The 24,115-nt window shown below is 38.6% G+C and overlaps 1 protein-coding gene across 1 annotated transcript in view; it reads right to left on the minus strand.

The window, feature by feature from the left end:
• ZNF407 (zinc finger protein 407) overlaps positions 1–24,115 on the minus strand; it is a gene marked incomplete at its 5' end in the record, with an annotated part of 309,274 nt that overhangs the window by 113,886 nt on the left and 171,273 nt on the right. Inside the window, 2 exons of the mRNA XM_084283203.1 lie at positions 13,177–13,297; positions 21,406–21,489. Of these exons, the coding sequence (XP_084139329.1) occupies positions 13,177–13,297; positions 21,406–21,489 (205 nt within the window). The remainder of the gene's footprint in view (positions 1–13,176; positions 13,298–21,405; positions 21,490–24,115) is intronic.

Below are 24,115 nucleotides of genomic sequence, written 5' to 3' on the forward strand. Positions count from 1 at the left end.
ACTCACTGTATGGAGGAACAACAGAGAAATCAGTCTTGGCCTCAGAAAAATTACAACCTAAGCACTGAAAAGGATAAGACAATCAGAAAATAGGAGGAAAAAAAAAAAAAAAAAAAAAAGAAAAGAAACAGCACATCTGGAATATGGGGTAGAAACAAGCTTCCGTTTGATTCAAGTATGCTGTTGGGCAAGGCAGTACTAGAAGGCAACCCTATCTGTCTATCATAAGCACTTAAATTCCCAATACGATTAGTGGAGATAAGAAAGACCTGATGTATGTCACAAGACTTGCTTAAATTAGGTGCCTACTTTTTCTGAAGTGTTAAGTAACCCATATGAAACCTTAGGAGCTCCTATCTGCTCAGGAAAAGGAAGCACTGGAGTCCCTAGCTTTCTAGAAATAAAGGCACTATTATGGGACATAGAAATCCTGAGTTTAGGGCTGTCCTTATCTTCAGGAGGGCTGAATCCAATTCTCCTGTGTCCCAGGAAAGTGCATTAGCTGGCACGAAATATACTCTTTCTTCCTGAAACTCTGCCAATGGATAGTGAGGAACCGCTAGGAGCCAGAAGCACTTCTAATCCCTGTTTTCACCATTGTTCTTCTGCTCTCGTTTGTGGTTCCCGTATAAATTTCCTGCAAAATCCAAACAACAGCTTTCCAAACCCTTGTTCTGTGCCATCTCAGCTCAGAATACTAAACAGTAACAAGAATCAGGCTTTGGATGGCACTGTTGTTATTAATTAAATGAATCCTGGCTTGTCTCATTTTCAGACCTTTAGCATATAACCAAGAATACAAGAATAGGCCTGTTCCCCTAAGAGGTGTACCAAAAATCTTGTGGCAGATATACCCATCTCCTCAGGCCCAACACTTCTGAGCACACCTCAGGGATTTCACTTACCTGTGCAAGAACTTGTGAACTCAGTAGTGAGGGAATACAGAAACAGAAATTCCTGAAGGAGTAGCTGCTCTGGGATTTACATTTTTTTGGCATGATTTCGGGGATCGGGATCCCATCTGTAAGATTTAGTGGAAACAGAAGTAACTGGGCTCTTGATCCCACAATCTGCTTGCCTAGTTTAACTTTTTTAAGTTTTGGGATACAAAGTCTTGTGACAGGCGTTACCAATTCTCTGGCTTTCCATCTCTTTCTTGTACTTCATGAGGGGTGGAGAATTGTGGCTTCATGGAGGACATGGAGGTGATGTGATTAACATTAGAGGGGCCATGACTTCATTCTCTGTCTTAACTTTTGTTTATACCATCAACCCCATGACAGAAGACACCATCCAGCCCTTCTTTCAGGGAGAGCTGACTCCCAACTAGGCTTTGGAGCAGAGGTGCTTAGATGGAGGGAGGCTTAGCTATCATCCTTTCGTTACAGGGCACCTGCCATGCTACTGGTGAACTGAAGCTAAAAATGAGCACTTGCGAGCAGGAAAAGAACATGAAGATTCTCATAGTATTATGTCATAACATGGTCTGAGAGAAAAAAGATCCAAATATAAAACTGCAAGTCAAGAACAGAGGGGGTTGGACGAGAACTCAGCTAGGAAAAACAAATACTATATTTACTTCTCAAAATATACCTTAAGCACTAATAGAGCTACTGTCACCCAATACTGTAAGCACCTCATCTCTTGCACCACCACCAGGCAATCCAGAGCAGTTCCCAAGCTGCATTCATCAGCCCACACCTGAGGGCTGATTGCCTGACTTGATGCCACAGCGTTTTATCCAACAGAATGGATAGTAGCCACCTGCTTGCCCTAAATCCTAGCTTGGATTTAGGTCTTCCTTCCCTAGTCTGAAATAGATTTGAACAAATCAGGTACAGATTCCTTTATCTTTGATACCTTTCTTCTGCCTGAAAGTATTTTTATTGCTTCTCAAAATGACTAGATTTTAGCATGCAAAAATCAATCAGCTAAATACCGTATAAGATGACTGTGCTATAATTTATTAGTGCTGATCAAAATCTTAAAGGCTGGATAATTAAAATTCAAATTAAAATGTGATGAAAGTCACATTTAGTCACCTAAAGGAAAAGGCTGAATTCCAAATAGGTACAGAGCCACTGGACCCTGTGAGAGATGAGAATTTGTGGATGCTCATTATCACCAAAACCATGTAAAAAAAGCTCAGTATTTGTTCAAACTTTGCTTCTTCTCTTCATGCATGGTATGTCACAATTCATCAGTAAATGTCCTAAAAAACTGTATGGAAGAAAAGCCAAAGAAAGCACTTGTGGAATAATCTGTCCATAACTGAGAGCTTCTTCCTGCTCACTGACTGAATTAGAAATGTCGGTGCTCTCCATCTTAGGGGAATAAATCTTTTCTAACTAATCTCTTTTCTAAAAAAAACCCACACAGGTATCTGTGTGTGTTCTCTTTATCCTTAAAAATAGCTGTTAAGTTTTAACACCCCTTTAAAATGACTTGTCCTGACAACCTGCACCAGACAGTTAATTTGGGGTCCAAAACCACTGACACATGAGCACTGTAACTACGTAAGCACGGTTTCCTATGGATGCTTGCTCTGTTAACTGAATCTCCCAATGCAGTAACAGCAGGCCCCCAACACAACCTCCAAGATACTCCCATCAGGCAAGGGAAACGGCTGGGCTGGGTGGCAAGGCTGGAAAAATCCACTGTCCGGCTGTAAGGCAGAAGAATGCGTGAAAGATGAATTTGGTGCCTGCCTGTTCCTCATTGGCTCTCTCCTCTCCTCATTCACCTCTTTCAAGAAAGATGTATGAACTTAAATAATCTCAGCAACTACTACGGCGTGTCAATTTTGACTGAAACTGGCCAACAGCTTTAGAAGTTATTAAAGAAATTGACAGAAGATGGATGGATGGATGGATGGATGGATGGATGGATGGTTAGGTGCAAGCCTCAGAATAAGTTAGGGACACCAGGCTAAAAATCAATCCTCTTTAATTGATTTATAAGAATTGCCTTTTTGAACTCAAGATGCACGTTCTCATTCCTGAAAAGAAAATGAATTACTAATGGCTTGTATTTTAAAATACCCACAGCAGATATCTCAAAAACTTGCTAATGGAAATGGTTCTCTGTATCTTACCAAGAGCTTGTTAATAAAAAGATTTACAAAATAGCGCATTTTTCTAGTGAAAAACCATTAGAACTGAATAATTCCTTTTGATACTTTCCCAGTAACTTCTACAACTCTGAAATGATTCAAAAGTATTGCTTGCCCGGTAGACGACACATGCAAAATTTCAAACAGAAGTGTTTAGAGAAGCTTAGGATGGGAAGATGTTCCACACTGGATTTCTAGCTGAATAAACGATGTTCCTCGAGTACAGAGTTGTTAGTGAGAATCCATAATTAGCTCGAATCAGGACTGCAGGAGAGTGTACTGAAGTGATAAACACAAAGCTATAAATAGGGTATTTTAGGTGGTACTTGTAGTACCACAATAAACTAGGAGGAGGATGTTCAGGTGGTTTATGATGTCAGTAGAACCACTTGATCTATTTGTGGAATTATAACCCAAAGAGATTTAGAGTCTTGTGGACTGAAGAGTTTCTAGTTGTGTGTGTGGGGAGGGGTTATGACAAAAACACTAGAAATATAAGTAGATAGCAACGGTGAAGAGCATCAGAAGAAGAGCTACTTTAAAGCACTATTTAAAAATAAACAAGTATGTGTATGGAGCTACATCCTAGGAATCATGGTGAGCTGGGCAGCTTGCCTCAGTGGAAATAAAAGCAAACCAGACTTGGCCTGGCAGGCAGCTGGCCTGAGGCACGGAGCAGCCTGCAACTGTGATACCGGCCCTTGGAGCACCAGGGGGACCCTGGCAGTACACGAGAGTCTAAAGTCATTTTCCGACCTCCTCTCTACTTCAGGAAGAAGCATCAATTTGCTCTTGGGCTATGAACAGCAGCAGATAATTTCCTGCCCCTTTCAGATCCCACTCCCTCCCTGTTTCAGTTCATTTACAGAAGGAGGTGGAGAAGTACTAAGGAAAATCTCCTGTCTGATCCCTTGCCTATGTGGGTGGGAGATGGGAGAGCAGCGTTGCACCAGCTTGTTTCTCCCAACACACTGGGCCCCAGTGCTTGGGACCTGTGTGGGAAAGAGAAGGAGTGCCATACAAACTGCACCTCTTCCCCAAGGAGGCAAAATGAAAAACAATAACTTTGGCCCACAGCATCCGAGAATACAGGACAGCCTTTTTCATATACATTTTGGATAATGTCTTTTGTTTTCCCTTGATTATTTTTCCATTATTAAAAAAAATAAAAATAAAAATAATTAAAACAAACAAACAAAAACAAAACACAATTCAGCCAAATGTAATATTATGTGAGAGACTGAAGATAAAAAATGAACAAGTAAACCTAAATAATAAACCTAATAAAAAACAGATCCTATGAATGCTTTACACCACTTTTTACTTTTTTATAGACAGAAAGGAAAAATATATTAGGGATTTAAGTGTTTTTCCAAAAAAAAGAACTATGGTAACACCAGACCAGCACTCCTCACTTCCAATAGCAAAACTGGGGGCTGTAAATGCTGACTTGTATAAAGTCCTTAAGAGGTCTCAACAGTACCTATGCCTGCTATTCAGACCTAGAGAGGCCCAGCAAACCACAAAGACCATGCCAATCAGGGATAAAACTGTTGTAAGGAGTGACTTAATAAGTCAGTTGGACAAAAAGCTCCTCTCCAGCCTGCTCTTTGTATGGGCTTTTGGTCCTTTGGGGCTCACCACCCAGAGGCTGGCCAGGAGCACCAGACCCCAGGCACCTCAATCCTGATCAGCTTTGTTGTGGCCCAGGGAAAACACCACTCAGCAAAGGCTCAGGCCTGGCATATCTGGCCCACAGCTTCCACTTTTGAAGCAGTGAGGGGGTCTGGAAATTCAGGGTTACCTGTGTTACCTGTGTTCCCAGGACCCCGGCACACTGATCTGGAGGAAATCAGGCTGTCACAGAAACAAGGGCAACTGCTGGAACCAGCGAGCTCCTTCATTTATCTTCAATAAATCAGGGCTTCCTAATAAAGTCATACTTATTTGAAAATTGCTCACAAATTCCAATTCACTAGAAGTACCTAAGCAGCAAAAAGATACATATATAGTATCACTCTTATTTCCTTCCTTCCTTTCTTCCAGCAATTATTTTCTTTCTCTTATTTTCATCAGCATTTAGAGTGCAAATATCTTTCCCTCCCCTGACCCTGTTCTAGGCTATTCCCCTTTTTGGAACTGTTTCTGAAAAGAATTTGTTTTCTAGTAGTTCCTAACATTTAAACTTATTTTGTATGTGACATATGAAGGAATGAAGGAGGAAGAGGGAAGGTTTTTATAAAGACAGAGTTACTACAAAAACTTTTTAACATGGTAATGGCCATACAGCCCGGAGAATAAATCATATGTAACACAGCAGACTTGTGTATTAATTTCACCTCTAAGGCCTGTAAAACCACCAAAATATTTTTCAAAGATTGCTAACTACCACTCAGGTAGTGAGCAATAACAATTCCTTATAGACTGACCACCCCGAAAGGTTGCTTTGACCCTTTTGTAATGACTGGATCGGGGATTAAAGAATGGCAAAAGAAACGAACTCTTTTTTTTTTTTTTTTAAAAAACTAATAGCTACATTCAGTCCCTAGTGTTGCAATTGTTGCAGTTAGCATTGAAATTCTATTTACTATCAAAATGCAGCCTATTTATGGTTATTTTAGTTTGAAATACATGCAGGTGTTCCAAATTTATAAACATTTTTACTTATTAAATACAAATATAGGTATATACATTTTAATATATTTATGTTCCATAAGAAGAAAGAGGAAGAGATACAATAGCAATGTTTACATGGGATAGGGAAAAAGAAGTGTGAGGACAGAGAGAAGATAAAATGCGGTAACAGAAGACATTCGTTACGTTAACCTGTTCATCGCATGAAGGGCTCTTATTCGTATTTCCAAGACACCAATTACTTCAGGCTTTGGGTTAAGTGTTTTGGACTTCCATGCAAAAAAAGGGTGCACCAGAACACCCCTGTACCTAGCTCCTGAGTCACAAGAGTTTAGGGACAAAGCTCAAATTGGACAGCAAGGGGGAGACACTACCTACTGAAAGAAACCAAGAACCTGGGAATGGCTTTGAAGAGCTTTAGAGTGTGAACTGACAGAGCGCTGAGCTAGGACCACGACAGGCTGCAGCAGAGAAGAGTTGACCAAAGTTAAAACTACAAACATCGTACATTACATAGATGTCTGTATGCCTCAGTAACATCAAACTCAGTGCTTTAAACAACAGAATAACTTAGCATGGTCCCAAATATATCACTTAAATGCTCTTCACAGGATTCAATCCAAAACAAGGCTCGAATACTATTATCAATACATGCATTTGCATCCTGGTTTAAAGATACTTGAAAATCCCAAGTCTGTGGGTGAACGTTAGCACAAAAATCACAGATTCATTGAATTTATAAGGCAGTTTTTAGTTCCTCTTAATTATAGTGAGCACAGGGAAATAAATAAATATTTTTGGGAAATGGGAATAAATAAATAAATAAATATAATAAAAGAACAACAACAATAAAAAAAGAAGCGAGAGTTACCATTGCATTATTGATGGATTTTCATATCATAGGGAATAAGTATGATTCGTTATAATAAATATAAAAGCTGTATTACCCTTCTACTAATTACAGTGTATTTACTATGCCATAAATTAAAAATATGGAAAGCAATCATCTTCACAAAGTGACTAGTGTATGCTGATGCTGTGCGAAAGCCACTTAAATGGACAATTTTGTTGTGGACATATGTCCACTCTACATACACCTACTCCTTGTGTGTGTGTTTATATTAAGATTTTTTTTAAAAGAAACAATCATGTAATCTAATAAACGTACCTTGCCTCAAATGGTCCATGCAGTGACACTGGCATCTGGCAGGGAGGATGGGCAGAGCCAAGAGAGTTGCAGTGTAAGTTCTTTTGCACACTGCCACCAACACAATTCTCCAAAATTTCAGAGACAGGCTTTCTCAGCCAGTGCAGACAGCATGCACATCTCTCAGTGAGGGCCATACCATCATTTGTGTGCTCTCTAATTCCACAAGTTTCTCAATTTTAGGAACTACAGATGAAGTCAAGTCTCTTGGTTAACATGATGGATGATTTTGCACTATCGCATTTAATTACTGTGTGAACTATCTGCTCCAGCTAAGATGAATATAAAATGTTTTATTAAGTAACAGAAACATCATAAGCGGAATAATACCAATCAATGTTTGTATGCCATGTATTCACTAGAATAGTTAAAGTGTTTTTGCAGCTCTACATTTTTTTTTCAGATTTTCTTTTTCTTTTATAGCCTTAAATGCTACAGTATATTTTATGTGAGATTAATAGAGGTATTATCAAATACTTTATCTGAATGTTTATTAAAAACTAAAGGTTGTATAATGCTGTGAGGAGTCTGCATCTGGGAACTACGCCCATGCACTGACAGAATTTCTCTCCAACGTCCATCTCCATTTGTTTATACGCCTGCTAGCACAATGCACTGGATGCCCTCCACTCCTGCTGCAGAGCACAAGGGAAAGTTAAGTGCTTCCTGAAGGCGCAGTATGCTCTATGACATACATGCATTATTGTCCTCGGCAATTTCTTATTCATACAAAGTATACGCTTTTTTTTTTTTGCCTGATTCTGCCTTTGTGATATGCAGAGAAGTGTTTTTCCATAGGTTGTTGCCACTTGGCGTCCTCATCAGCCTCACTCTCCACACAGCTGTATAACCTAGTTATTTCCTGCACATGCATCTAAAACTTCCCTGGTAAAAAGTGCATATTAATGCTAACATTTTAATGATAAATACACCGTTTCATCATTTTATGTAGAAGTTGCCTTAATGGCCTTTCAGTTTCGCTGTGAATAAGTATATACCGTTACCTCAGCACTTAAAGCAGTCCCTAGTTATCCTTGATAAAACCAGGGAACAGCGCACAGCTGACGCAACGATATGGAGACAAGGAAAGGTTATTAAATTCACTAAAACAAACAGCGAGAAAACACTTACTTTGCACATTCTTCCGACTGGGGTGCAAATCCTAGAGTGTATTATGAACTGGTCTTTACAGCCTATGAACATATACTATAAGTCAGAGGGAAAGAGGAACTCCCTAGGGATGCTGTCCAAAAAAAGAAAAGTAGCCCCCGTGGAGTCGCTCCCCCTAAGTCATGCTGCCGCTGCTGCTGAAAATACGCAATGAATCCTTCTGCACTTGGAATTTCAGATGCCATAATCCCCCGCAGAATGTTGTCTAATTATTTTATTATGCATAATAAATGTAAAATATTTATTTTAGTTTACATAATTATATTAAAAATGTATGCTATTTATTCTCAGTCTTGTAAGGCATCCTTCACAAGTCATATACTTCACGGAAAGGTGCATTTATGGAATTCATGCTGTTTTGCTGGCCTGGCTTTGTGATTTACACAGCTTCTAAACCTTTCTTATCTCTGACCGTGGAACATCCCCATTCCCCTGGATGCTGTCCTCCATTCCTTCCTTCCCCTGGCCACCACAGGCACTCCATGCAAAATTAAACCACGCGGCAGAGTCCCAGACAAGCAAGAGTCATTTTCTTTAACTGCAGCACAGGGACAGCACAGAGTTTGTTACCATTATACCTGTCCCACAGTCTCTTGGTCAAAGTTGTAGCAATACTCATTCTGTAACGTGAAACTAAGCCGGCGTTCCTCCTGAGCCCTGAACTCCAACAAATTTGAACTGAAAAGCAGGGCTCTGCCTTTTGACACAGCCCTCCAAACAAAGTAATCCAAATCCATTTGGTACTAAAACACCCCTATACTCACACCCTGAACATAAATTATTATTTCCCTAAGAAGCTGTGATAGTCACATGGAAAGTTAGTATTAATGATACTTGAATTTGAAGCCTACAACTAAAATGAGATTCCTAATTCCATAGGAATTACTTATGTTAAACACAGGCTCAAAACTCGTTCTATTTCTGAAAATGCTGTGTATCTGCATCTTTCACTGGTATCATTGGGCATATATATATTAGTTCAGCACTTCCAAAATCAGGTTAAATTCAGGTGCCTAAATGTATTGCAGGTCTATAACGTCTGGCCACAGAATAGTCCATTTTAGAAATTAGTTGAAGTTCACAGGCATTACTCAGCTTCATGATGTTACGTGACTCTTTGCTTCTTACTGTGCCCATCGCAAAATGCAAACAGTATTTTGGATGGCATTACTCTAGGACCGTGCAATTTAAAAAGTTTAGCTGCATAACACATCTTTTGTAAATGACTTGGAAATATAAAATAAGCATTGCATATATAATGTTGGTGTCTGAGGCTGATTCTGTATTATAAAATTGCTGTGAACTTTAATTAGGAGTAAACGAATATTTTTGTGTGATGAAGTACAGTAACATAAGAATGGCGAAACACACTGATTTGAAAATGAAAATGCAAAGCAAAAATGTGCATCATTAAAAAAATCTAAATAGAATTAACTTAATTTTAAAATACAAATGTGGAAAAATATAGCGGAAACTTTTAACAAGCAATTTTCTATTATATATATTTTTCTTCCTTCAAAAGGAATTGTATTTTAAAAACTAGACGGAAAATATAATTTCTAATTATAATTACTAGAAGTTGTATCATGCTACATAGTGAAGCAGAAGTTCACTTATTTGTTAACAATGTGCTAAAGATCTAGAAAAAAATAAATATCAAGCATTACAAAAAGTACAAAAAGTAGAGGTGGCTGATATTAGTTTTGCAAGAATATTTACTTCCAATCATAAACATAGATTATAAAAGCAATTCAATCAAAAAAAATGACCAACATTTCCCATTTCCTTTTGGGAATGTGTGTGCTATTGAGAATATAAAATTTGTGCGATGGAAATGCTAGATTAGTTTATTATTCACCTGGGGAAACCACATCCATTCATGTCTGTTCCTAGTTACAAAAAGACTTTCCCATGCTGAGTGTTAGAGGGAACAAATTCCCTTTTCTGTTTCATGCAGCCAAGATCTTTTCCCCCTGGTATCTTACAGTCTATTTCACTTTAGTTTTTGCAGCTAAGAAAAAAAAAGTTATAGGTGCCTGTATGGTCACAAATGATTCAGATTTTCCTAACAGTTCCTAAATTCAGATTCACTTCTTTTAATAGCCTGCCTTTCTGTACTTCTAGCTCAGGTCAAGTAGCCTCTTGCTCAGTAGACAAGAGGCAAGAGGTTTTGCAAGGTAACTGTTCACAATTTCTTCCTGAAGAACTCAAAAGCTTGAAAGCATCTCTAAGAACCCACCGAGCTGGACAGGAATAATTACAACATCCTGTATTCGGAGCTTGTTTATTCGAGTGTCCCAAAGTATAGAATACAGAGATGACTCCACCGATCAGTGGAAGGAGGTGTGGTGATAGCACTAACAGTGCTCTGCTCCAGATCCACACACAAGATGAGGAATATTCCTCTCACTGAAGCTACAAAGGTCGTTAAAGAGTCTGCAGTTGCCAAGCAACACCCAACAGCATCATCTGAAACAGCCTGGGTGAACTCGGAGCACGCCGGCTGAGCTGGAGTCACCAAAGTGAGAACTCAGGCTCCAGGCACGGGGGTGAATATCATCACCGGGCCAGCAGAATTTAAAATCTTGATTTCAGGTTTTCTGTAAGTGACACTCACACGAGTAAGTACGATCTGCTGAACTGGTGTGAAGGACATGATTTACAGGGTTGCTAATACCTTTTCAGGAAAACAGGTAGCACTAGCTGAGCTGACAAGGAGGCAAGGTGTGAGTTCCTTAAAAATGTATTAAAACAAAAAGGAGAAAAAAAAAAAGAGAGAGTTGGGCAGAGCACATAAAGCATATTTGCCAACAAGGCTGCCTAATATCCCAGGACAGTGGAAACTGGCAGGCACAAGCAGGACTGCTAGGCTAATAAATACAGCAGCCCCTCTGCTGGCTCCTCCGCGGCTACACGAAGTGCCTCGCTGCCTCTGTGAGCTTGCAGCAGCAGCAGCACAGCTCTCAGTGCTGCATCCCTGCCAGATGTTTTGCAGCTGAGCTCAGAACGAGTTTCCTGCAGAATCAAAGCTGCATCAGCTGGTATCTGTAGAGATCAGCCTCCAAAGAGTCAAAATTGGCCTATGAGGAATGGAAACTAGCATCCTGTTATCATGAAGCATTTATTTTTCAATAATATACAGGCAGGGGGTCTTAGAGATTTCTTGTTAATCCTGATAAAATGACTAAGCTATGTTTTCTTCTATTCTAATAACATCCAATATAATAAAATACTTGTAAAAACCTGTCATTTCTTGAAATTCCTATCCCATACAGAAAACTGTCCATCTGAAGAAAAGTATCTCCTGTCTTTCGCTGCACAGAGCATTAAAGTTATTTTGTCATACTAAGGAGGGGAATTACATCCACTCATTGTGCAAGTGTAAGAAACCCACAACTGCAAACTTTGATTCATACCCACAGCGCTCCCACTCTGTAGTGTCTCCACGTCAGATGCTCAAACCCCCTGCACCTCACCTCTCTACCCAGTTCTGTAGCAAGACCATTCCTCCTGACCATGAAAGTGGATGACCACAAGATTAAGCCTTCCGAAACATGCAGGCTCAAAGACATAGCACTCCTGTTACCTTCACTGCTGCACAGCATGTCACGCTATCACATATATGTTCTCACTTGCTTCAACACAGATCTTTTAACATAACCATTTTGATGAATAAAACAACACCTGTCCTTAAATGACGTATCAAAGCCAATAGGAACATTCAATTTTTGAGAGGAAAAAAAAAGGGGGGGAGGATGCCATAAGGTAGAAGCACAGAAAGGGAAGCCACCCCCTCCAGGTTATCAAATTCATTTCTCCACAGTTCTAGGCAGTAATTTAATGGGAGCTCAGTAAGAGTTCACAGAACATTTGCTCCATATGCACAGACCAACAAAAATTTTTGTACAGAAAACGCATGATATCTGCAGAAGCTTTCTGTACAGAAGCTTTCTTTAAAGAGGCTCATAAATACTTTGAAACCAGGTATTATGAGAGTGGCTAGCCTTTGTTATACAATCTTGTTTTAGGAAACTACATTAAAACTTATACTAAAAGAACATTACAGTTGTGTGCTCAGCATTAAAAGAAAATACAAAATTCTACAGTGGTATAATCAGATGTTTAACTTTCTCCTCTTATGTGCATGCATCACAGCACATGCATCTAATTCCATAGTCATATACCATTTATCAAATAAAATAGCAATTTTAAAAAAAGTTTTTGAATTGCAACTCTTGTAAATTGCTTATGAATAACGTCTATGGATTCTTTTGTAATGCACATATACAACCCACCTCACTGCAAGATATTAAAGACTGTAGGGGATGTATGTATAAGAAAACTAAAGAATCACTAACAAAGCAATATGAGATCATTATTAACTAGCCTATAATGAACAAAAGACACATGGGGTGAGCACCACAAGTAATTTCACCTGCCCATTCATGTGGTTTCTGAGAACTTAATCTACTGTCCTAAGAGGGTGGGTTTTCGTGGTGTAACATGGGAGATTTTGCCATGCAACCACCCTACAGCCACTCTCACCCAATCAGCTTGGCTGGCAAGGAGAAGGAAAACTGAACCAGAAAAAAAGACTGCGGCTCTTTAACTAGCTCCAGTTGCTTCCAGTTCTAATAAGTGTCTGATGAGTATTTAGGTTGCTAAGCCTTTTAGGGGACTTTTCCTTTCTTGGTGAAATGGTTGCAACTCAACCGAGAAAAATTTCAAAACAGCAACTGATTTGAAAAGGCAATGCAGATAAGCGGTCTCACCATGGAGAATTCTAACAGACACCAGAGCAGCTGTGAAACAAACACTCAACATTAGCAATGCAGTGTTACCACTAAAAGGTTTCCCATCATTTGTTTTTCTTTATAAAGTAATACCTAAATACTGAAGACTAAGTTTTTAAATTTAGCTCCTAATTTAATATGCAATTACTGCTGCCCTGATGGTGTTTTAATGGCAATATATTTTTATTGGTGACTTCAAATGAACCTCATCTGATCACCTTAACCCTTCTCTCATCATGCTTTAGTTAATGACTCATTACCTGTAGTCACACCAGGGACATCTGTAAGGCTTTTCTCCAGTATGGACACGCTTATGTCGTGTCAGATGCGATTGTGTTGTGGAAGCGAAGTTGCACTCATCACATTTGAATGGTTTCTCTCCTAGAAGGTGACAAGAGAAGATATGCATTATCAATTTTCATCAACAGAAAAGGAAAATAAATCTAAATTTCTGGCAACCCCCTTGGGACAGATTTTAGTCCACGTATAGATCACAACAGCAAATGAAAAATACATTATCAAATACAATGTATACATTACAAAATACTACTCTTACTATGGCATATACACTTCTGACACCAGCTGACTTCCCATGTGGTGTTATAACAGCAAAAAAGGAGGAGGAAGAACTGCATGAAACAGGGTAACCAAGTTACAAGGGCCTTATGTCATGAAAATATCTTCACCAGGAGAAAGGCATTCCTCGCACCCTGCGTCTTCTGTTGAAGCTGGGCCCATGCACAGACTAGAAGGAAATGCTTTCGGAGACAGAATGTGAGAAATCAGTCTGGAGCTTGCATTCAGTGCTCAGAAATGAATACATCTAGGAAGAAATTATTATTATTTTTTTAATATATCTCTGCTCCAACATTTTTAATGCATAAACTGGGGCTAAGAATATGAAACAACTCAGTTCTCCACCCCCCTTCTCTTGCTTGCTGTTCTTCTGTCCTTGTGAAGATTTTCTGAAAAGTGGGAAACTTTCAGCAAAAAGACTTAAAAGGTTAATGGGGAAAAAAATAGACTAAATATTTTCAGAAGACTAGAATTCAATCTCTGCTGAATGTACAACAGCACTGAAAAATTCTAGAGGACTACTAATTAAAGAAAGATAAAGATCTCAACTCTAGCTTATAAGTTATTATGTAAAAAGAGTATTTTTCCATTCCAGTTGAGGGGTGGAGCCCTCTGAGAGCACTAAGATAAAATCTCATGACAGATACACATACTGTGAAGCCCAGCTAAGACACCTGCATCCCATTTTTCCAACTAGTTGCACCAGAAATACTCTGTGTGGCTTAAAGGCACATATAATTACCACTTAGAGAGGAGACGGGTTCCTTTTTGTATGCAGAAGACAGAAGGCAGCTCCTAACATAGGCAATCTTGATCGTATTGTGGAAGCCTTCAGAAGTATTTATATCTTAAAGATTACATAAGGAATCAACATCCCTAACTTAAGAAGTCTAATTAAAACTGCGAGGGACAGACACCTACCTTGTAGACTGTTCAGAGGTCTAGAATAGGAGGCCTCAAAACTGAACCCTAAGTCTCTAAGGAGGCACAACCTGCAGTTTTTCAGAGTGACAGCAAGAAACCCATCGCCAGCAGAAGACACATGACTAACAAAGGGCACTCCCGAGCAGCCATGCCTCCAAGCCAGATTTTCCAAGCCTGCTAAAAGCACAAGACAATCAGGACTTCCACAGGGACTTTGCCAGAATTCTGAGCAGACACAGAAATCTGCATTTCTCATTTCTGGAGACTGCTTTTTCCCCCTCTCAAGCAAAAAAGAAATGCAGGGTCCTTGGGCCTGAAAAGCCTGTAAGGATGGACAATGGAGCAGCTTCTGAAAGCACCGTAAAGAGCTGGAATAATTGCTCCTAGCAGCTGCGGCAGAGAATTTCACCTACTATTTTTCACTTATTGTTTCATGGGACATGGAAAGGTGAAGGGGCAGGACACAATGCAGAAGCCTCTATGCTGGACAAATTGAGACTGCTAGAAAGTATGTCTTTCTGCCCCAAATGGGGTTTTCTTGTCAGACACTGATTCTCTGTTCAGGAGAAACAGATTCTCCCAGCAGCTTGAATGGTATTGGCTTCATCTTCAATTAAACTCTCTGGGAGGCCATGGACTCCCTAGCAACACAACCTGTTCTTGAACCGAAGATTTCCTCTGTCTGATTTATTTTACCTTCCAGCAAAGACAGCAACATTCTGTAGCCCAAGTCGCAAAGCTACGGGCATTTTAGGTAGCATAGATGCTTTCTTTAAATTCTTCCATTTAAAACGCATTTGAACCTTGCGAGCTCGCCCCCTTGCTAAAAAGCAGATCTGAACTAAGCGCGGATTTTTAGTTTGCCATTTGGTGGAGGATGCGTTGGGGAAGGGCCGCTGCTGTGCTGGGGCAGGGCCAGAGGAGCTGACAGATGAGTGAGGGCCCGTGGAAGCCGGGAGGGCTTGGAAAGTCCATCGTGACCAGAAGAAAAATGATAATCCTCGCCCACTGCTCCAGGAAGTTTCTCCTCAGGAAATCCTTGTGGCTAACTGCTCCTGTCAAGTGGACGATGTATAAATTTCACCTGACAGAAAATACATCACAGCAGTACCACACAACAGAAGCCAACTAAACTGGGGAAAAAAATGACTGCCTAGCATGGCCTATAATTCTTAGCAGCTGCACAAGGGGAATAGTATTTATTTTTACTGAAAAATTAACCAGGTCGGTATGTACATTAGAAAAAATCTAAAAGATTAGGTATTTCTCTGGGTTGAGGGCAGGGTTGGTCTGAAGAGCTGTAGCAGCAGTACTTCTTACTACTCATTTTCTTTTTCTTTATTATCTTTGGGAGAAAATGTTCTATATCTGTCTTTGTGTCCCAATTTTCCTTCTCCAGTCCCCGCCCCCAGACATTTCAGCCATCGAACTTTATTTGACTTTTATACTGGCTGCCATTAAACAGTCCAGAAGGGTTCTCCCTCAGCCCCAGTCAATTAATATAAAATTAAAATCACAGAAATCAAAAAAGCAACAATGACAGTATTTTAAAATAATATTGCATCCAATAATTATAAAACGGTGTATTGAAAAATGTGGGGGTAAGGACAAATTCTACCTATTTAAAGATTTAAAAAGGAAAGCCACCAGCCCTTACCAGTATGGAAAATGGAAAACTTCATGCCTCACCACCCCTAGCTCTATCAATAACAAACCCACAAAGAGAAGGACAGGTGCCCCAGAATGCCCTGATGGTCAAGAAGCTCCGTGGGAAAAAAAGGAAGGACACACCTTCCAAAATTAAAGAGCAAGTATCTTTGTGTGTTTTTGTTGTTGTTGTTTTGTTTTTAACATAAGCACTTTCAAAAAGCATGATTTCTAGCTAGAGCATCACAAAAGAAGAAATGGTTTTGCTTTTTTGACAAGAATACTGTGAGCAACCTCTGAGGTACTTTAATTGTCTAAGTCACCTGACACACAAAATTTCAGCTCCAACAAAGCTTGCGAAAGAAATCAATAAAAGGGTGAAATGGTGGGGAGCACTACTCTGTACATAACAGGCAGTTATTAAGCCGGTCAGCCTCAGCTCTGCACATTCTACTACTCTTAAAAAATCATGACTAAGGCTTTTTTTCCTCCTGCCTCTCTTCAAATTCTGCACTGATTTCTTTAAGCATCCGTCTTATCTTTTCATCCCAAATTACAGCTTTCCTTTTCTTTCTTCCTTCCTCTTTTCTCTTAAATTACCTCTTTTTAGTTCTCTGTCTTTGATGATGAGCTTTTCAGGACACAGAGCATACCTTGCTTTAATCATAAATTTCTATGTGCAGTTATGTTCTCAACATGTAATTTTTAGAGGAAAAATGAAATAACACAATAACAAAAATTACAAATCTTGGTGATAGATGCTTACTTGGGGATGGCAAAGTGAAGATTTTATTTACAATCATGACTGTCCAGACAATTTCCACCCATAAATTATACAAGCATTTATATGAAGATCCAGCTTTTATACAAATGAAGGGAAAAATAAATAAGTCTAATGATGCCTTCAAATTAAAAGTCTTCAATGACTTATCAGAATCTTAGCAAGATGGAAGAAAATTTCCTCAAAAGGAAACCATTGCTTTTAGTCCTCTTTGTCTTTCACAGGATGTGCTATGCAGGACAGAAAAAATCCCAGAAGTTTTATTTCTCCTAAGGAATGAGTAGACCTCAAAATGTGGCCTTCTGCTTCCAGGTTACAGGTGTTTTCTTCTTATTTCCAACAATTTCTGGCTTTTGTTGAGAATGTTCCCTGAGGGGACAGTTCCAGGCTTGCTAACGAAGACTGAAATATATTGAAGCAAATTCTACTTGCTTTTAGTTTGGTCATCTTTTTTTTGCATATGACATACAAAAATAACTTCATCCTTAATTACTTTTTGTTTGTTTGTTTGTTTGTTTTATGACAAACCCAAAGGGGTGGAAAAATGATCTACTTGACAATTTCTCTTAAGCAGAAAGTTTTTAAGATACCCAGGATTTTGGTGTCATTTACGGCTAGAAGTTTGCTCGAATTAAGTTCTACACTGTGCTGAAAATGTTGGCACAAAGCGCAATGAAAAACAACACAGATCCTCTTCAAATTTCACCTCATGTCCTGTTGAAAAGAGCGGTAAGTTGCCTTAACTGTGCTACATATTCTGTGGTATTCAACACTATTTTTTTAAGCTGTGGTGGGGAAGTTGAAGGGATGAGGATACATTATACATTAAATTCAATGCTGAGTAATGTAACTACACATTAAAGTCAAAGAGCAGTTCACTTGAGAAATAGAAACACAAAGTGAGTCACTCATCTGGATAAAAACACATATATTATTAAATTTTCTTTCTTTATTACATTGACCTGTAAATGTCTTGAGAAGCACAAGATTGAAATGAGTGAGCAGAACCGATCATACAGTGATCTGTATGATATAAGCCACCATCTTCAAAAAGTCATGAAAATATTTGAACAAAGACACAATCTGCCTAAGCATTTCCAGAGGTTCAGGGTAACTCCCATAGAGCTGCTGGGTACAGTAAGTGTACTTACCCTCTAACACTACTACTGTGATGGACTTCTGTGGTTCCCAGGAAGATGCCACCACAAATGACCTGACAAGCAGCTGTAGCCTGCTATTGTGTAAAAGATGAGGATGGGGTTTTTGCAATTTGCAGGAGTACTAACTAACATAAAACAGGAGTTTCACACAACAGAACACAGCTTGCGACTGATCAGCACTGTTGGAATGAGCCACTTATGACAGCACAAAATGGAGGTTGACTGGGAAAAATGTAGAAGAAGCTAAAACTACTGTGATACTGAAGTGAAGTCAAACAAAGAAGGAGAGCAGAACAGTAACAAGAACAACAACAAAATTAAAATTAAGAATTGTTTTCATGTTTTTATTTCAAGCCAGAAACAATTCTATTTTCTTTTTTCCCTTTTTTTTTTTTTCCCCTGTCATTTTATAGTTTATTCTGATTAAGACAAAGTATTTAAAATACATGATACAGCACTTATGTTTTATGCGTCTTTTTTGGTGGATGATTTAGAGGTTTTTTACTATTTATATTATAAAATTCTGATAATCCTTTAAATGCTTTGTAGAATTCAACTCATTCTAAATGCAGCCAACACTAACATTTGCAACATTATTTATCTTCCTATCTTAGGGCAGGTTTTGATTTTTTTTTTTCTGGGACAAAATATAAATTAAATAATCTGGTTAAAAATAATCTTGTCTAAAAAGAGAAGAAATAGAGTAAGAAGGAAGAGCATCAAAAGTCTAAGTGACCAGTCCTACAGCCAGTTCCCCTCTTGTGTCAAATATCTATCAGAGCAGCTGAACGTTTCTCTGGGGGTGTCAGGACACCTCAGACCTTGAGGCTGGGATGAGAGGAGGCTTGTTAAGCTGGTCAAGACTCCTCAACTACCTCTGAGGATTTGCTCATTTGCCCTTGAATCAAAGGTCTCTGACAGGTGATAGAAGTAAATCTTGGATTGGAGGATGTTCTCTGTCAGCCCCCTCGACAGTTTGTGTTACAGTAGGGAATTATTTAAGCCATTTAGACCATTTTTGATACCTATCCCTTTCAAACCTGACTGTAATTTGCTTTGGCATTCTGCTCAGGGAAAATTGTGTCAACTGGGGACACAGAAGAAAAAATACAGGTACAAAGAGGAGTGCGTGCAGCTAAGAACTGAAATAAAGTTGTGCACTGGATGAAAATACAAGGGAACCCATGTAAGTGCAACAGTGCAGACAAAGGTGGATTGTGTCATTCTCCTTGAAACAAATAGAAGCTACAGATAATTTTTCTGCTAAAGAATCATCTCTGATTGTTTGTGCCACAGAGGCAGATAAATGCCAAAAAGATAGATCCCTCTGCCTCTGAGATACTGTCCTGTATAGTATAAAGTTAATAGCAAAGTAATAACGAGCCTCCAGTCCTGACATAAAATATAAAGTTATGCCTGCTAGATGCAAGCTTCATGATCTATAACCTGTGAATCCCTGTGATCATAGCACAAAAGCCTCTACCAAACTGGCAAAAGAAGGGCAAAACACCATCCAAAATGTGGACAGCTTTTCATGAGGAAGATACTGTTTTTCAGCCTAATTTTAGACATAATCCAGGAAATAATGAAATATGTTTTTCTATTAGCTTGTGGCCTATTGATACAAAACCCATAAATATATAACCTATGATAAGGGTTTACATTTCTGATAAATTAGATATGTACTCACACGGAAGGTAAAGACAAGACGTGTAAAGACAAGCATATCCATTTGTTCCACTTTTCCATTCTGAAATCACTGTTTACCATCTGTGTGGCTGCACTCACCATGAGTTCTACACATAGACATGATCCCAGTGTACCACATGGCAGGCCAATAAAAAGCAAAAGATAGTTCCCTTCCAATTGATAACAACGATTTATTCCTACTAAAAATAAAATAAAATAAAATAATTTTCATTCTCAGTCCAGATTTGGTAAATTTCAGTCAACATGTGAAAATTCTTCAAAGTTCCAGCAAAATGGACACTATTAGGTACAACTGAAGCACACAACTTTTATTCCAGTGGTTACAATTGCTCATTACCATTCATGGACTGTTTTACTACAAAAGCTATTATACTTAAATGCTTCTTCTTGGACATTTTAAAAATACAAACATCTTGCAGTAAATAGGAACTGACTGTGGCAGTACTGTATTGCAAATGTATGTTCCTTGCTAACAGAAGAAAAATTTAAAAGTATGATTATTAGTTAGAATTACAGGACAAAGTTGGCCTTCATAGTTTCTATACAGAGAAAATCCTTTCAAAAGTATTTCCAGATCAACACCAAAATCCCTGCCTTTCTGCAAGCATAAGACTTCCTCCAAACATGGTTGCCTTAATAAACTGAAAACGGGGTAAAAAGAATGGCTTCAGGCTCTCAAGAAAGAGAGTAGCTGCTCTCCAGGAAATTAAGCATTTTGATGGTAAGTGTCCTGAATTAGGACTATTCAGGGATATAATAAAATCTCCCACAGAGATTCCTTTGAAAAATCCATGGAAAATTCATGATATAACTACAGCTTCTCATTTGTTAGCTATTTCTTTCCACTGTACATTAGACAATGGTCACTTAACTCATACAGCAATTCCTGATACTATATTATTCTCATGCTAGTCAGTAAAACAAAAACTGCAGTGGTTTAAGCAGTGATGCTTCTGCCTCTGTTTGAACAAAATCTATTCAAATAATCAAATACTTACTAGGAACTGCTAAAAACCACAATTAGTATAAAATGTATTAATAAATGTTTAATACTTATACTTTTTCTGGTCTTCTGAAGCCAAGAACCAATTTAATTTTATCTGATATTAAATTTTTATAACAAGGTGGTAGGAAAGCTTTACTAATTCTGGGAGATAAATCCTGCTTTACATGCTAACAGTGTGGTAACTTTTAAGGTAGCATCTATTAATTACAAACTATCTTAAAATCACGAAAGGGCAAATGAAACAACACTAGCTTTCAACATTGTCTCACTCCAAAATAATGGATTAATCTATATGTAGTCTCTAACTTTCACCCAGGGACATTCTAGCAGACTCTTGCAAAATCTTCACAGTAGGTAATCTATTTAGGCCTTGGAAAAAAAATAATATACTTAGTGTTCATTTAAAGAAGAAAACCAGTCTTTACAGTTCTACTTTCTTTAGAAAAAACACCAAAAATACCCCCAAAAGCAATTATTCAAACTCACAGCTAACATATTTGATGCAGACCTTGGGCACACAGATTCTACAAAAAAAGAAAAAAAAAAAAAAAAAAAGGCCAAAGTAAACAGTGAGCCAATGTATTATTTGTGCTGTAATGTGCTATTTGACTTGCTTTACTCCCCAGCGTAGAGGGACTGCCTTGCTGGAGAAAATATACCAAGGAGTAAAGACAGTTTTACTGACCTGTGTGTTGCCTCCGATGCTTGGTGAGGGCATGACGTGTCCCGCCGGCAAAGCCACAAAGGTCACAGAGGAACGACTTCTCGCCTGTTGCAACAATAAACAGATGAGGGACTGCGGAGGTCACAGATCATTAAAACATATCTATCAAGGCTTTCAGGGTTACTAATTCCTCCAATCAAATGTTTCCATGTAAATATGTCAAATGGGAATGAAATTACCACTGCGGTTTATTGACTGTGATAAAATCTGAAAAGCACCACTGAACATAATTACATACTTGTCAGACCCATAAAAATTAGCTTTATTATCAATGGAATGGTTTTGTACAACTTCATTTCTGTTAGATGTCTTCCAGATGGGGCTGCTTTATGCACTTGAACAGTTTTTATGCATATCCTGATTTTTTACAATTCCCATACATCTGGCCTTTCTGTGCTGAGTAAAGATTGCCTGGAAAAAAAGTTAATATACTGTATATGTGATTCTGCTTAAATAAAATATATTGAATTTACTAACAAATTAAGGATACTGAGAAATTTTCAACAGACTAGATCAGAGTCATCTTTAGTTACCTTCTCTTTATTAATAAGTATTAAATTATTTTCTTGAATATATTGAAGAGCCCAAGCAACAATAAAAGCCACATTATTCAATACCAGTGGCAATTCAGTACTGTTTATGTTTCTAAAGTTTTCATGACATAAAGAAAACAGGTCTGGGGATTGCTACTGAAATTGCAGCAGAACTTGTATTGCTCATCTTCAAATGACAATTCTTCATTCCAAACCTCTGGAACAATTTGAGAGATTTTGGCAAGCTCACTACTCATTAAAAGTGTGTAAATGCTCTCTCTTTTTTTTTTTTTTTTTTAATATATAGAAGCTAAGATTTCGCCCTGTTGGCTATAAATACGGTCTATCATTTCACAGCAATATTTTTACTCAGAATGTACTAACATGCAAGGCAATTTCATCCCATAAAGGCCACGCGGAAGTTCATTACGGATTAATATTGCTAGCCTCAGATATGGACTCAATAACCTCAGATACGACTGAAATTAAAAGAATATTTTTTAGAAAAGAGTCATGTTAGTCCTTTGGAGCCAAATTCTCTCCTTTCGCAGTAACGCTGGAGAGGGGGCCTGTGGGGCAATGACGCTGAACTCATTGAAACTAAGAGTCTCCTTCAGATTCTTCCCTGTGGGGAAGGAAATTCGGTTTCTACAAAAGATGCCTGGGTTAAGAGGTCAAGTGTCAAATTGCTACGTCCTCCTGTGAAGATGGAGGGGTGGAAACCTCCACGTTGTTTATTCCCACATAACCAGCCACGCTAACACATGGACTTTCTGGGGAAGCACTGTGTTTTCAGGCAGCGTTAATATAAGCAAGAGACCATCCCATGAGTGGGTTGTCTCCCCAGGGGACACCGCAGGGACCGGCTGCTCTCTCCCATCCACCGCTACCTCGAGCCAAGCCCATGGGCACCACAGCTCGCCGCCGGACTCAGCACGGCGCAGGAGTCTTGGGCCCCGTGCTGTGTGGAGGGATGCAAGTCCTTCCAGACCTCCATGGCAGCCTGACCCCTGCACTAAAATGGGATCTTAAAAACTCTGATTAACCTCTGCCAGGTAGCTAGGCCATGAAATATGATTGGCACACATTAATTTTCACTTCAAAACAGGATGAACTATGTATCATTGTCCTATGGACCCAAATATGATCATGAAAACCACAGATGGAAATTTTCACAGAATCATAGAATTGGACAGGCTTTGGGGCTTTTCTGAAAATTTGGTCCATCGATGAGAGTATCATAAAACAGTATCTAGGTACAAAACATTTTTGGTGCCTCTTTCATGTATCACTTCTAGCCATCAGTGATTATGACAGATTAAAACTTGAAACAGGAAAAGCAGAATGAAAATCCATACTAATAATCCCTATGTTTCACATGAAAAATGCATACATCCTTACTGATATAACAAATTCTGAATTTTACTGTAAAATGTTCATCAGTAATATTATTACTGAGGTAATGTGCAATTGTTACAATAGAGATTCCTGCATAATCTTTTTCCTTTTTTTTTTTAATCAGATCTTCACCGTGTAGCACTTCAGTTCATCAAAATATCAAAGAGAAGGAATAGAAGGACTATACGTATTGCTTAATTATAATTAAATATTAATTTAATTAATTAATCGATTTTAAGTATAAATCTTTCTAACTAGCTCTAATGCCTAACACCCCAGCATAAAATTCACACTTTTAAGTTAAATGCTGTTCCATGCCTACCAAGAAATTGTTCATCATCTATATATTGTCATAAATTAGCTCATGTTGTGTTTAACATCTCAGAGCAGACTTCAGTATGGCCTGCAGCTTCCTGCACTAATGAGGACGCAGAGTACCCATAGCATCTTCGCAAGCCTACGAATTTACCCAATATTTTATATTTGGGCTTTTGGAACAGCTTTCTGAGCCACAGAGAAATGATTCCAAACCAAACAACAGCTTTAAAACAGGGAAATCGATCTATCCTATGAAATTATATGCCAGTTAAATATTCCACACTCCCCTAGGTTGGATATGGGGGTTCTCATGCAGGCACAACACTTGAGCAAGTCACTGAGGCTCTGGATCTTAAAATACCAGAGTGAAGGAGATTTGGCCCCCTATTTTTTTATTTATTTTTTTAATCCTAGGAAAGGAG

Source organism: Netta rufina (genome assembly GCF_964035555.1).
Source record: "Netta rufina genome assembly, chromosome: 2".
In the NCBI taxonomy this organism is placed as follows: domain Eukaryota; kingdom Metazoa; phylum Chordata; class Aves; order Anseriformes; family Anatidae; genus Netta; species Netta rufina.